Consider the following 16,587-nt stretch of genomic DNA (forward strand, 5'->3'; position numbering starts at 1 on the left):
GTGAGACGCCTGTTCATTTGCTATATTTTTCACATTGATAACTCCTGAGGGCAGAATTTAGAAATCTGTTATCATGTTTAAGGAGTAGATCCATGATACATTCATATGTAAGGGTATAAGAGGCATTTTGAACAGAAACGATACTACGAGTACCATCTTGATGAAAGAACACAAATGAAATGAAATCTTTGAGTTTTACGTCCCACGGATATGCCGGTTAGGCTAAAGGAGACGGTGATGATGAGAGATGAGTGAAAATGGTGGAATGAAGAAAGTGGGAGGAAACGAGAAAACCCACGAGCACGGTGTTTGTCCACCACAAAGTTCACTTGGCGGGGACTGGGATCGAACCCGGGACCCCAAGCACCAGAAGTGAACGCTCTACCACTGAGCCACCGCGCCCCACAATGAAAGAATAGAAGCTTACCTTAAGTATTAAGAAGGATATGTTCAAACCTTTCTTTAAAAATGCCAATAGTCCTCATTATTTATTTGAAACCATCGACATAATCCTAATTAACATGTACACTTTCTTCTAGCGAAACACAGATATCCAAAGTAGTTTGGCGAATATGACTGCAAGTAATACTTTTGTCGACTGCAAGTTTCATTCTATTCTGTCATGAACCACAAAACATGTCGAGCACAAATTCAAAAACAAAAATCTTTCAAACAATAAGCAGAGTCTCTAATAGAATCAATGTTGTCCAAACAAGCAAGGTAAACACTGACTAGATTCAAAAGATAAACACTTAACTGGCTACATGACAGGAACAACGAATAGAAGCCAATGTCCGCACTCCTTCGCTTCTGCCTGTAATTTTGCCACTAAGCCACTGCGGCTCCACAGGAATTAAGTAGGTCTATAATATTGAAACAAATAGCCCTCAAAATGTGTATATATATTTTCGCTTAAAAATGACATCTTTAAATATTTGAAAATGTCGTGGTTTTTCTTATTTCTTCGCAGGAACCTTGATTCGGTTTATTGACAGAGGCCAAATCAGCAACGGACACAAAATAACAATTCATAATTACATCATATGATAAGAGCAGTTCTAGAAAATCAAGGATTATTTTTCTTCTTCTAAGATCTAAATTGGTCTATTTGCATTTGGTCTGTGACTTGAGCACAGGATAGCGCGTCAATAATTCCTAGTTTCGTCATATGTTAGGAGAGGTACGTCTTAGAAAATCAAGGATAATTTTTCTCAACTTAACATTTAATTCGGTCTGCTAGTACCGAAATTTAAGCAGAGGATTGAAAATCTATAATTCATACTTACAGCATACGTTAAGAGAATTTTCTTGATACTGATTTTAGCGACCCTTGCATCGCCGAGGATATATGACAGATGGACATAGACCTTAACGTGGAATCCGGACAATTTGAACTTGTACCAGGAATTAAATCCGGATCTTTCGGGCCAAATATGTTTACACTAATCATAAATAAAAGAAATAAGTCCCAGAAAATGAAGGATGTACGAGGGTATTTCTTCACTTAGCACTTAATTGTGTCTATTAGAAGCGAAAATTTGAGCAGTGGGTTCCATAATTCATACTTACACCATACTTACTTAAGAGAATTGTTGTTGATCTGTGATTTAACGATCCTTGCACCACTGAGGCTACACGAGATGTGAACCTACAACGTGCGATCCTAATCATATGAGTTTCTAGGAGGAATCAAATCCGGGTCTCTCGCTAATCATATAATATGTTAGGAGAAATAAGTTCTAGACATTCAAGGATTAATTTCCCGCGCCTAGCACCTCTATTAACACCTAGGACTTAAGTAGAGGGTGAAAATCCCTAATTCATACTTACATTTTATGTTAAAGAGAAGAAAGTCATTTAAAAATCAAGATTATTTTTCTTCGAACAACACTTAGTTCGATCTATTGGCAACGAAGAATTGGACAGATATGAAAAAAAAAAAAAAAAAACATAGTTCAAACTTACATTATGGTTTAAGAGAAGTAAATGCTGAAAAAAATCTTGGATTGTTTCTCTTTGCATATTACTTGATTTAGTCTATCACCATCAAAGACTTAAGGGTATTCACTACAGCGAAATTAACTACCGCTAATTTTGGAGTTTTTCTGTATTCAAAACAAATAAAAAATATTCGAAAAGCAGAAACGTAGTGAGCTAGACAATACGATTTTGCATGTGATACCTTTACCATAATTCACCTATTTGCTTTTAGTGTGCCGCTATTTACAGAACCTGCAAAAAAAAAAAGCTAAATCTATCGACAGTTGCAAATTTAAAGCAGATAGATGAGTTGTGATAACGGTATCATATGCAAAATCGTGTTTTGTAATTCACTATATTTCTACTTTTAGAATATTTTTTATTTGTTTTGAAGATATTACAGAAAAACTCTAAAAATAGTGGTAGTTTAATATCGCTGTAGTGAAGACTCTTAAGGAAACTACATCAATTTTTAAATTATAGGCACTTCATATTAGGAAGAGTAAATTAGGTACTAAAAATAACTCTGGTGCATGAGGTCCTTGGTTCGAACCCAGCTCGTGCCGAGTGAGCTTTGTGGTGGACAAACACTTTGTGCGTGGGTTTTCTCGATGTTGTCTCGTGTCCTCCCACTTTCTTCATTCCACCATTTCATTCATTTCTCATCATCACCATCTTTTTTACCCACACGGCATACACGTGTGGCAGAAAACTTAAATATTTCATTTCATTTTTTCAGCATTGACCTTAAGTTTCTATAAGGCAAAAAACATGTAATGGCCAAGAAATAAATTAAAACACAAGAAGTATTTTTTTATAAAAAAAGCAACACATTTATTTGCTTTTCATACTATATACATACATTCCAAAACTCAGACACAATTTTATTGTTTTTTCTTCTTTTTCATTATCTTTTATAAAAAATCTGATATGTAACAGATGATTGTGCCACTGAAGTTCTTTTTTTTTTCAAAACCCTGATGAGTTTGTTTCAACTATGATAACGTATCTTGTACGAAATAATAAAAAAAGCACAAAGTGATGACATATAAAAAATTTGGATGAAGAATAAAAGTTAATCATCGACATGTTTTTAGTCTATTTCTCTAACATTTTTTTTTCTGTTTTTAAATCATCTTTTCACCTTAAAAAATAATTAGGAATTGGGAGAGAGACATGTGCTTGACTAACCATAATCTGTTACCTAATAAAGCCGTTTTTATATGCTAGATATTTTTCTCATATAATCTTAATTTTTGCGTGGTATTATGGTTTAATTTTGCTCATTGTTTTTTGTCACAACTCTGTAAGTCCGGGCCAAACTGAGCTCATCAATTTAATATGAGACTAGTTCTTATAAGATCTTAATAGTATAAAACAAAAGTTTTTATTTCACCACATTTGTGTATGTGTGTGTGTTATTAATAACATATCATCAACGTAACACTTTTTTTTTTCAAATAGGTATTTTATCATATACATATATGTTTCTTTCTCGATAATTATTCACATCACTTTTTTTTGCGGTTTTTCTTCTTTGTATCAGGGTAAGTTGTCCACTATGAGTGTCACAAATTTTCAGTACAAGGGAGTGATATTAAGTTCTACGGGCGCTGAATTGTCTCATTAACGTAAATGCCACTTTTGCACATTTTTTTTTTTTAAACAACAGTCTTTCACTTTAATTCACTATCCAACCAATATGCCTGTCCTATCATTTTTGGTTGATGACGAATTCTTCTTGATTGGCAGTGACAAATAAAAACAAATTCAAATATATATATATTTATATGTATAATTTAGTATTGACTAGTTTTCGTTTCTCTGTATAATCACGTGATTTTATTAAGTTAAACCACTGTAAATTGTTATTTCGATATTTTTCGATTAACATTTCTGTACACAGTATAATACACAAATAATCAATTACAGTGCCTCTTATATATACTTTTTGCAATTTATATTATATATATATTTATATTTATAACATACATTGAAATTGTATATCACATTACTATGAGGAGTCCAAAAAAATTCACCTTGAAACAGTTTTCAAGATGATTTTTTTCATGTAAAACTCATTTTGTTTTTCCTATTATTCAAGTTTTTTCTTGTATTATTTATTAAATAATAATTTAACGACCTTTTTCTTCACGTTACTCATAAATCACACATTCTGTGCAAAGCACTCACGATTTTTAAAACTGGAATGGTAATAGAAAACACGTCCACTTAATTTGTTAATTGTACAGTGCAAAATAATGCAATTCTGTTTTTTTAAAAATTCTTATATATATATAATCTATTTAATGATATTTTCTCTTTCTTTAAAAGTGCTTTCAATATATAACTATTTTAGAACGGTAAACATTATTACAGTATATACATCTATTGTCCAGTTTTCCCCTTTAATTTCCAAATACAAATATCTTTATTTACTTACAAATCATTGTAATTTTTTAAAATCTGATTTGTAAACAAGTTAATTTTTCTTTACACAACTTTTTTTATCATCAAATTATGTTCTTTTTCTCAATACAAATATTTCTGCATGTACAAGGGATCGAGAGATTCTCAAATACTAAAATAATTACGATTTTTTAACGAACATATTACTCTATTAATAAAACTAAGGAAATTAAATAGTGGATTACAAAATTTATCACAGAATATTTGAGATTACAAAATGCAAGAATGAATATTTTTGTCACACGGAAACATAAGAGAGCACGAAATTGGAGCAAAATTATATCATATATAAAAAGATGGTTTTGTTTTTTCTAACAAAATTTTCTTTTAACATTTTCAAAATTATATAAATATATACAATACGAGCTGGAAAAAACGTAATTTGCAACACTTGTTTTAAGAAATATACTTCAAATCTAGCAGTTCATAAGCAGCGTACCTGTTTCTCTTGTGCTTAGCTCTATAGTTTTGTCATAATATTTAAAAATGGCTACCAAGAGTTTATCGTTATCAGAAGTCCAATTTATCTTAATTGTCTATTTAAAAAAAAGAATTGTTACTTTTTGTTGTAGATAATAACTCAAATCATTCGATATTTATGTAATGTTATTTATACCGTTGTACCAAGTATCCTATTGAGATTCAAAATTTATTGTTGGTAGAATGACTTAACATAGAAATGGACTAGCAATACAATTCTTACAAGAACTGTACTTCTATCTATTTGTATGTTAAATCACTGAACTAATAATAAATTTTAAATCATAATTTAATATTTGGTATACAATAAAAGACAAATTCTGACCAAATCATATATTAACTAATAAATAATAGCGTTACACTTTCGGCAAATTAACTTTGCCTTCATTAGACACATTATCTGATTACAGCTAATTTGCCAAAACTGTATCGCTATTATTTATTAGTTAATATATGCTTTGGTCAGAATTTGTCTTTTACTGTATATAAAAAGTTCCAAACCTAAAAAGAGTTGTATTAATATTTGGTACAAAAAATAAAATAACGTGGTTTCAAACAACTTGGATTGTTATCTGCATTTAAAAAAAGTTACCACTCTAACATAATGGTGTATTGGAAAATGATGAATTGAACAAGTATCAAAAAGATACTATGTGAGTGATATTTACAATTTTACGACGTAAATATTCAGTAAGAATCGTTCACAATATGTAATACTATACTTTGAACTAATAGACAGTTGTAACAATCTGAATTAACTTTGATATTGCTGTGATATTTAGTTAATAAATTTAAATAAACCCAATCGTTGTTTTAGTTGACAGTAATAACATTTTCTGAATTTTCAAAATCAACCCTTGCACTTGTATTACACTTTCAATCAGCACTCAATCACTCATTAAGTTATTGCTGTTATTTATGAGCTTTAAGACTTTTGTAGGTAGTTGAGATACAAGGGTTATTTTCAAAATTAGCTGTTTCTATACTTGCACATTGCTGACAAATTATTATTATTATTACTGTAAGTACGACCTTAAGAAGAAATATTTTATATAATTTTCTAAAAAAGAAAATAGCACTAAACCCACTGAAAATACGAAATTAGAGTTAAAAATTCCAACACTAATGGGTTTTCTTTTAGAGAAAAATAGAATCGGTATTTACAAACATAAATTTCAAGGCTTTATGTATAAGATCTAGATATTTGATAGTTTACTGAGAATCCCTGATTTTGTACAATTATTGTCCTTAACACTTATAAAAACACTCTTGATGCCAAACTTTGAGATTGAGATTGATGTTGTGCAAACTAGCCTATGAATTTTGTAATAAATAGTTAATGATTCCTTTGAGCATTTACATAAAGAATTTAAATATAGGCACTAAATATTGTGGATTTCGTAAGTGAAAATAAACATACATTTAAGCATGTGTAATCTTAGGTAGAAGTTCCAACTGACAGTTCTTCATTTGTAAGTATGTAAAAGATTTGAGTACTTAATTACGAACCTATGTTTTCAGCATATGAAGATCTCGGGAGAAAATAATGATAACCCTCAAACTCGTGAAAAATGAGTGAAACAGCCTATGTTGCTTGACACCGATGGATCTGTTATCCCTCGAAGAATTACCTAGTTTGATCAACAGATGACAGAGATATGGCCAATTCCTACAGGTTTCTCAATAATGTCACTATACGTACCCAAAAATTCAAAGCCTTGCATCTCAAAATCATGTCAATGTGGGATATTGTTTTCCCCGAGTCTTCATATATATAATATTTTTCATTTTTAGTACATATGGTATTTATAGACAATAGTTTTTATGTCATGTGGTTTCCACGATCATCTTCTTACGAAATTAAGCATATTTTGACTTTCCTTGGCAGGTTTGTTGGCGTGTTTTCGTAAGGACACACTTACCAATGTTGTAGCATCAAATGTGAACCAGCTTGCATACATATTTAATTAAAATGGAACAATAGCATAATTTTCTTGAGTAATTCTTGAATGATTACAGTATGCGTATATAGCGAAATAAAGAGACTAATGTTATAAAGATCTACCGAGAACAAACGTAAAGTATATGAGATAAATTTACCAATAATAAATATAAATATTCTACTCTGTCTCATAGTATATGAAGAAAAAAATTAGTTTTACGTTGCACGATTATGACGGCTAAAGAAGATGATGATGATGACAAATGAATGCAATTGTGGAATGAATAAAGTGGAGGAAACGGAAAAACCCGAGAAAACCCACAAACACGGTGTTTGTCCACCACAAAGCCCACTTGGCGTAAGCTGGAATCGAAGCAGGAACCCCACGCACCAGAGGTGAACGCCCTACCACTGAGACATCATGTGCTCCTATATGATGAAAAATCCAGCAATATATTCCAAAGATTGGTCTTAGAGTTTCTATGGTTCGTGATAATGAAAAACACAAATGGACCATTGGAAATAACAGGTATCCTTAACTGTACAATCTAACTAAAAGAACTGAATTTACAAAATCATGAAAAATTTAACGAAATCCATAGGCTAGCAGTACAAAATACATTATTCCAGAATTAGTGAGCATTAACAGTCTTGCTGCAGTCTTCAATGATATTGCAAATACGTTATACTCATAAGAGGTCTTAGAAAAGACCTGAGATTGTTTCCTAACTTGACATTTAAATACACAGTTTGTTCTTTCACAATTGTTTTCTTAAATAACAACGTTCACTGTTAGCTTCTTTACTCCTACGTTGTCGGAGCGTAGCCTAGGTTCTTACGTTGAAGGAAAAGATGAATTTCTCGAAAACTTGGCCTTTCAACGTCATTGCGCTTCCAGCATTCTAACAGGAGATCGTAAATGTCTTTAGAACACGAAGGAGGTCGTTGAAGAAAATTGAATCCGTCTTCATTCTTATGGAGATATCGTAAATTTTCTATTACTTGATAATCTTCGGCTTCTTCGTACGGCCATCGCCGCGCAAAGTGTAGGATTTCCCAGAGAGTAACAGCAAACGACCAGACATCACTCTTAGTTGTATATTTACTCTGAAAGAAAATAAGAACAATGGATTATAATTCTGTTTTTTACAAGGCGACTTGCAAATTGTAATATACATCGGAACAGGAATTCACCATTGAAATGTTAGCAAGTAAACTTAAATATCACAATAATTTAAGGAAAAAAATGTGTTGTGAAGCAGTAGATAAAACAGTAAACAGTTTATATTATAATACTAAAATTCAAGCTCCATTATCAGACTCTTCACACAGTTTCAACTTGTTGTTCTTGGAAGAAAGAAAATATATTCATGATCTTGTGCTTTTACACGAAGTACTAAATAATAAAATTTTGTCTCTTGTCACCGGCCTAGTGTTTAGCGCTAGTGGCTTTGGTGCACTAAGTACCGGGTTCGAATTTTCCATGGGAAAGCATAGAACGTATTACAGACATTCAGGCACCACCTTCAATTGAAGGTTTTGTTGCATATGGCCTTTCCTCTGACATAAATAGAAATTAAAATCCACCAATAAAATTTTAACAGCGCTGATATGTTAAAGGAAGATCAATTTTACAGTTCTTGTGACTTCTTTATTCAAAAATGCGGGACCTAAAGATGTTCAACTCGGGTCCGTTATAGTACAGTCAAAACAAATAGCCGTGTGAACTCTCTCAAGTGGAAATGCATTTCCTGTAACGGGGTTCATACCTTTGGCTCACCAATAGATGTATTTGGTGATAATAAGTTTCAAAGAATATTTAACAAATTATATTCTGTTATAATATGGTTATTTGTATTTCTAAGATATACCTAGTTGTAGGAGAACAGCACAGGCTACTCGTAAGTTACAATATCTATAGCCTAATATAATTAGGGTCTTATATTGATATACGAAGTAAACATATTATATCAAACCAGATCATAATATATCCAATTGTCTTTTGAACTTATTATCTTCAAAAATGTATACTGAACTACACGAAACCTATAAATTCAGCGCATTCCAGATTAGAACATGCTATCTGTATTAGTACATTATTCATTTTTCGGATATTACAATCTAGTGGTCTACTTTATCTAGTCAAGATTGAAATAATTAGTCAAGATTGAAATAGTCAGTTTTCCATTGGTTGCAGGAAATCCATTGAATCTTACCTGGATCTAGTATTATTTGTGTATTGTAAAGGATTTACTGTTCGTTTAAACATGCAACCCTATGTCTTTCACATTATAGCATGTACACAAAATTTGTCAAATTGGATAACACTTTAAACTATTCGGTTACTAGTGAAAGGTTTACATGAAAAAGACAAAGAGAAGTGTTATTGCAAAAGAAGTTTCACATGGGTGTTGCTTTTCAGTTGCAAGGATAACATCTATGTACAAAAAGTAGTAAAGAAGGATCTTCGTACAGAAAATGACATTTCAGTCTCCGACAAACAGAGGAAAAAGTGATATGATTTTGGGAAAACTGTGAAAAATGTGTGACAAAAATAAACGTTAGAAAGTAATTGCAACAAAACAGTGTATATCAAATACATAAGTAGACAGGGAAAAAGTAGGCTACACGGCAGTTTTCGATACCTAGGTATAGGGCCTATTAATAGTGAAGGTATGAAGTGTGAATGGGAAACAAAAGCAAAAATAGAAATGATGGAAGAAGGCCTTAGGAAGAAGGAAAGACATATTAGTGAAGTTCTGAAATGTGAATGGGAAATAAACACAAGGATAGGAATAGCGAAAGAAGCATTTACGAAAAAACAATATTGATGAAGATCTGAAATGTGAAATGGAAATATAAGCAGGGATAAAAATGGGAAAGAAGCTTTAGGAAAAGAAATGCATCATTAGTGAAGTCATGTGCAGAAGAAATAAAAGCAAAGATAAGGACAGTGAAAGAAACATTCAAGAAGAAGAAAATTATAATCTATGAATCTATTAATAGAGAATTAACAAAGAAAATAACCTAATGTGTCGAGTGGGGTGTTGTATTTTATAGAGCAAAACCTGGATACTACGCAAAACAGTGGAACATGAGAGGATTTCGACGAGTATTGCGAAGAGTATAGAAAATTACCTGGGTCGAACGAAAAATCTAAGAGAAAGTGTTTGAAGTAGAGTATAACAAGAGAACAATATTTGATGTAATTAAAAAGAAAAAGGGCAACTCGTTGGTACAGTGATTACGAACGTATCCATAACATTGGTAGGAATGTATCAAGAAAGAAAGTAATAATACAAAGAACAATGGAAGGAAAAACAGAGAGGGGTGAAAGATGCTACAATTAATGGACGACATTAAAACACAGAATTTCTACGCCAAAACGAATATATACTAGATGATGACTATAGGTTCTAGAAGCTTCTAAGTTTGCCTCAAGTGACATGCCAATAATAAAAGAAAACTTATGACGAGGTAACTAACAGATAACAAAGTACACGTAAACAGTGTCAATAATAATAATGCAGGAAAATACCGTAACTATGATGCCTAAGAAAATATTGTCGATCACCTTCTAGATTACGCATAGATGGTACATCTATTGTCATCTTGAGTTAAAACTATTTGGGTCAGTCTAAATAATTTTGACGCGGCAACCAAATTTTAGCGATACACACAGTACAATGAAACATGTTTTAATACACTTACCAAAAATACCGATTCCCAAGCCATCCAACGCACTGGTAACGGTGATTTCCCGTTGATTTGGTAATAATCGTTGGTGTATATCTCGTTCACAGAACCAAAGTCGGAGATTTTTATCTGATAAGCTTTCCCAACCAAGCAGTTCCTACAGGAAAAAAGAGAGAAAGAATATACTAGTAAGAAGAGGAACTGAACTTTTTTTAAGGAAAAGAGTTTCTTATGCTTATTTTTTACGACTTAAAGAAACTTAGAAATGCGTGGGTCAGTCAGAAAGTCAGTTGCACTCCTTCAAAAATATTTTTGGTCAAGGACTATTTTGATGAAGCTGTGTGTTAACACTGCAGACATGTATCAGTATCGTGCAACATAGCAGCTTTCACGAGGCAAGTGGAGGTGTTCTGATAATCAGTCCTAAACATGTCTTGACAGCTGCAAGTGGCGTCCAAATTGGAAAAGCGTGCGGTGATTTGTTTTTCTTTTGTGGCCGAAAAGTTGTAATTGCACTTAAATTTATCGGAAGTTGCATGAAGTGTATTGCCAGGTAAACTGTCCAAAAGGCATTGTGCTCCTACATGGTAATGCAAGATCGCATGCAGCACAACAAACATGCGAACTTCTGACAAAATTTAGGTGGGAAGTATAGGATCATCCTCCTTATAACCCAGACCTTTCACCATGTGACTTCCATGTGTTTAGTCCCATGAAAGACAAACTTCCAAAGTGACGATACCACTCGGATGACGAAGTGAAAGCTGCAGCCCAAGAATGGTTATCAGGCATTAGACGGGATTTCTTTGCAGAAGACATAGAAAAACTTATACCACGCCTCGACAAATGCTTAAATAACGGAGGTAATTACGTTGGAAAGTAAACTGTGAATGGAACTTTATGTAACAAATAAAGTTATTGTAAAATTTATATCCTGTTTTATTTCTTAAGCAATGCAACTAACTTTTTGAGTGACCCTCGTAGTTTTATTAACGCTACAACTGTAATTATTTCCGGTGCAAATACTTGAATTGGATATGAGCGCGAGAATTGATTTCAATATTATTTTAAGCAGTAGTTCTGTCACATACAGCCTCATTTGCTGAAAAAGGATGTTAAATTTCCATTAATTAATCAACATTTAATTAGTAGTTAAATCTGAATATTCTTTTGCTTCCAAAACCCATGTTTTGCTCCTTTCTAGATCTTTACATGACAGTAGGATACTTGAAAGCAAACAGTCTGAATGCCATAAGAAGTTTTGTGAAATATGGCAGTAATGCAAATTTAATATTTAAATAAAATTCTTTCTTATAATAACCGCAAAAAGAACTTCTAGGAAGAAAGTTTTTATAAAATGCACAGAAAAGATTTTTTATTTACAATAAAATACGGAAATGGTACTAGAATTACAAAAGCATTGGGAGCTTTAATTTATGATGTAGTTCCATTACTTGTCTTAACTTCTTTATCCAGATTCAATTTTGGATTCTTAGCCCTAATCAAGTATGATACGTATCCTTGTCTTTCTATAAGTGAATATAATTTTAGTTAGAATTTGAAAACATTATTGATAAAGTATGAATAAAGTTTAAGATTTTTTCGATTAGAATTTGAGCATTAAATACTCTTGAGAAATCTAAGTGAAAACGTTCCATGCATATGATCGCAGTCCCAGTTATTCAGTGTCATTATTACATAAAATACTTTATAAATGTTGTTCAAAATTAGCATACATACCTGGTAGCAAGATCTCGATGTACAAAGTTCAATGATTCTAAATATCTCATCCCAGATGCAATCTGTGTGCCCATGTACAACAGACAGTTGAAGCTACAAATAATAAAAAGTAACAGTGTTAATGAGTGGTACATAGTATCTACTAGATCACGAAGAAAGGATTATATTTTCTAAAGATTTTGGAGAAATAAATGGGCCAGTGAAAAATTTTAAAGTTGCACCGTAAAAACCGTTTCTAAAATCTTTATAAAGGCTTCATAATGCCTAAAGGCTGAAATAATTCATCCTATAATTCGAAAAAATAGCGTTTACTTAAAAAGGACATAGTGAGACGAAACTGTTTTTCTGTTTCGTATTTTTGTCGCGTCTATCAAAATCATAAATAAATGATAATTCAATATTACATGATTTGCTATCGTTAGGTGTAAAAAATCTTTAGTCGTTTGTTTTATTACAATTACAAGAGACGTAATAATAGTTTTAAGGTTATTACGTGTCATTAACTCTTGAACTTTAATTTTGTGAGGAAGGATCAGAGACTAAGGTTACAAGCCGATATTTCTGGAGTTCCATCTGTTACAGAGGAATGAGGAGTATGCAGTAATTTTACTACATAGAGTTGGCAACTGTGCAGAGTTTCAGTCATCTGCAACCTACGGCACAAGCTGAAGGTAAACACAAATGGCGACTCGTGTGGAAAACTTGTCTCGCAAAGAAAATCCGCACAGTTATTTGATTTCTGAGGGGCGAAACGTAACCGCGAGTGAAATTCAATGGCAGCTGGTAGAGGAAACGGCTAGGACTTCACACCTAGGGCGTCATCTTCCTTCTCGTCAACACGCGCCTGCGTACAGTCCAGAAGACTACCACGTTGTTTAAAACAGTTTCGCTGAGACATCGACCACCCTCCCTACAATCTCGCTCCAAGCGACTTTTATCTGTTCCCACACTTGAAGTAGCACCTAGGAGGCCGTCGCTTCGCCTCAGACGAGGAGGTGAAGCACTCCATGACAACGTGGCTGAACATGCATGGAGACCACGTCGAAAAATAATCTCTAATGTCCCCATCAGGAAGTCGCAGTCGAAAAGAGGGATTGCTGCCGTTGACGATGGCGGGCCGCCGGAGGCAGCCGGCACCCGTCCGCGGCAGCTCGACGATCTACTTGTTCAAAGTTGCCGACCTCTTGCCGAGGCGGCAAGCGGTCAAAAATCGTAAAATAAAATGCCCTTTGCCGACTGTTGCGGACCGTCAGAGTCGGCAAAACAGTCGGACAGGCCTCTTTCCGACCCTCTGCCGACTCCTTATGCCGGCCTCTTTTCGACGGCGGCGCCGGCGCGTTGACTGCGAATTTACGGCTGTTTGCCGACTGCTCGGCAAGACAACTTTCCGACGGCGGCGCCGGTGCATTTAATGCTCATTTCCGGCTCTTTGCCGACTGCTCGGTAATGCAACTATTCGTCGCGGTCGGAAATCGCGCGGAAAGACGCCGGCAATCCGACTGGGGCATCTGGCAGGCATGGACAAATTGTCTGATTGTAGGCGGCAGAATCCTACTACGTACTATCTGTTGGTAGTATTGGTTAAATGGTATAATATATACACGTTTCACTGCACGGTTTGTAACCTTACTTTCTGATCAACCCTTGGAGAATTATTAATTAACTAACTTACTAAATTATGCTGGGCATTAAATATATCACGACGTATATTTGACAATAATTTTTGTTTTAAAACCATGTGACTATTCCATTACGACATTTCATTCTTTTTGTTTATAGCTTATTTCAATTTTCCCTTCTGCACGATTGGTGCAACTTACTAATGGAATTAACCATTCATTGTGATTGGCTTCCCTGGTAGCTAAGTGTTAACACATTTTAATTTAGACAAAAAAAAAAAGAAGAAAAGAAAGATTGGAATGCACACTGTTTGGCACTGAAACGTATATTGCATACTCTCCTGCCCACGTACAGTAATGTACACTGTTTTTTTTTTCTTTTTTTTTTCGGACCTCATATACACAAACTAGAAAAGCCCAAGATTCGCATTTTGCACATTGCATCCACGGCATAATTAACATCAAAGCTAGTATGTGAGTTTAACTGGCTACCTATATGGATTTTATGAAAGCTAACACCGCGCATACCAAACTTCACCAACACACACACACACAAACACTAGTGTACTCCACGTCTGAAAACTAGAAAAAAAAAATCTTTCTCCCTTCCAAAGCAATCTCTCAATCTCATGAAACATTCATGGCACAAGCCTGATTTTGCCACCATGCTGGCTGTTCGAGACAATTGTTTCACACGGCCAAAAGGGGGAGGTTTCAAATGTTTCAACCCCCTCCCTTATTTTTTTTTAAAGGGAGCCTCTTCTGAACGAAGAGATTCTGTTTATAAAGAGGAAGAAAGAACACTCACGCACTCACTAATACAGAAGTTATTGCAAATGTTGTATTAGTCTATGCATGATGAAACTTACTCTTTAAAAAAAAATTGAAAAAAAAAACCTTTCCGTTGGTCGTTTTCTGTGTATATACACATACAGCGCAATATATGAAACATCCAGCTCAGAGCGCATGTGCTTTTCATTGTTATTGGATTACCATGGTAATGTTGGTTTACATAAAAAGTAACATGGAAAGAAAATAAAGAAAAACAGAGAGATGAAGAGAACGGAACAGCTCGAAACGTGAGTGGGTGAGAACTTGAGTAGCATCTAATATATATATATATATATATATATATATATATATATATATGGAATGGCATGCGTTTTTCCTTGTTTCTTTTAGAAAAAAATAAAATAAAGATAGCATGTGTTAAAATTGGATTTGTGTGTTTCTGTAATATGAAAGTCCTGGTTTTACTTTCATCTCATACATCATGTCTCCCCTTTCTGTATCCCTCTCTTTTAATTAATTGCTTACGAAAGGCTTAAAGTGCAACTACAAGAAAATATTTTATATTACATATATCCGTATAGTGGGAAAGAGAGAAAACTGAAAAGAAATAGTATTTATAGTGTAATGTCCGACGGATGACTATTGAAGGACTTGGAGGTATGAAAATGTGATAGGAAACAAGGGCGGCCATGTTGTGGTTTCCAAGGGGGGGGGGCAAGTATAAGCGACGTTTCAAATATAGTTTCAAAATTTGCTATAATTGATGTAAAAATTCTATTGGATTTTCAATATTCCCAAGTACAATTTCCTCTTAGGGGGAGCGAGCGCATCACCTTGCCCCCCTGATGGGCGTCCTTGATAGGAAACGAGAAAACCCTGAAACAACATAAAAATACGAGGTATGATCAAAAAGTATGTTGAAAATAGTTGCACAGTGCCATCTATCGACGTTGAATCCATTTTAACTACTATGCCCAGTAGCCTAAACCTTTGGTACAGTCAGTGTCGAGTTTGAACGAGTTGTGACATGTTAGTTGGCTTCCAGAGGCAGAAGAGAGAGGACGTGTTAAGAGTGTCTGTCGGGCGCCAACATTAAATTTTGTTCTAAGCTACAGAAAGTGGCAAAGAAGCTGACGAAAATGAGTGTATGGCGATGAAGTGGTGGTATTGAAGACTATTTACAACTGGTACGAACGATTCAAAAGCGGGAAGGAGTCAGTTGAAAACGAGCAACGATCGAGACGACCTTCGACGTCAGAAACAGATGAAAATGTGTTAAAAGTGGCATGAATGATTTGTTGAAACAGGCGAATGACTATTCCAGAGCTTTCCGAAGAACTAAACATCTCGTATGGGTCTGAGAAAAGCATTTTAATCGCCGATTAAATGGACACAGTTCTTCTTCACCATGAAAACACGCTATGGCACATCTTGCTTTTGATCGGCGAGTTTTTGGAAGGCAATGATACGTTGTTGAAATTGCAATACAAAGTTATTGAAATGAAATGAAATCTTTCAGTTTAACGTCCCACGTTTTATGCCTTTTGGGCTAAGGGAGACGGATGATTAAGGCAAGCGGATGGTAATGAAGGAATTTGTGAAATGAAGATGTAGGAGGAAATGGTAGTAACCCCAAGAAAACCCATGGACAGAATGTTGTCCACCCCAAACTTATTTCACCGTGGATCAAAACAAGAACGTCATGCATCAGAGGTAAGCGGCTCTACCATTGAGTCGCCGTCTCCCCCATTTTAAATGAAGAGACGACGACTAAAGTGTTATCAAATAATACCCTGTAAAGAAATACCTTCCATTACTCTACAATAAGTTTATCTCTGTCTCCGCGGTGGCTCAGTGGTAGAGCGTTCA

At 34.2% G+C, this 16,587-nt stretch overlaps 1 protein-coding gene across 1 annotated transcript in view; it reads right to left on the reverse strand.

Annotated features, from left to right (window-relative positions):
• Nucleotides 1-2,790: 2,790 nt before the first annotated feature.
• LOC145689838 (discoidin domain-containing receptor 2-like) overlaps nt 2,791-16,587 on the reverse strand; it is a 602,490-nt gene continuing 588,693 nt past the window's right edge. Inside the window, exons 15-17 of the mRNA XM_081764058.1 lie at nt 12,308-12,400; nt 10,583-10,724; nt 2,791-7,978 (exon numbers count right to left, since the gene is read on the reverse strand). Of these exons, the coding sequence (XP_081620184.1) occupies nt 7,679-7,978; nt 10,583-10,724; nt 12,308-12,400 (535 nt within the window). The 3' untranslated portion in view covers nt 2,791-7,678. The remainder of the gene's footprint in view (nt 7,979-10,582; nt 10,725-12,307; nt 12,401-16,587) is intronic.

This window comes from Thermobia domestica, chromosome 7 (assembly GCF_964235325.1).
Source record: "Thermobia domestica chromosome 7, izTheDome1.hap1.1, whole genome shotgun sequence".
Lineage (NCBI taxonomy): Eukaryota > Metazoa > Arthropoda > Insecta > Zygentoma > Lepismatidae > Thermobia > Thermobia domestica.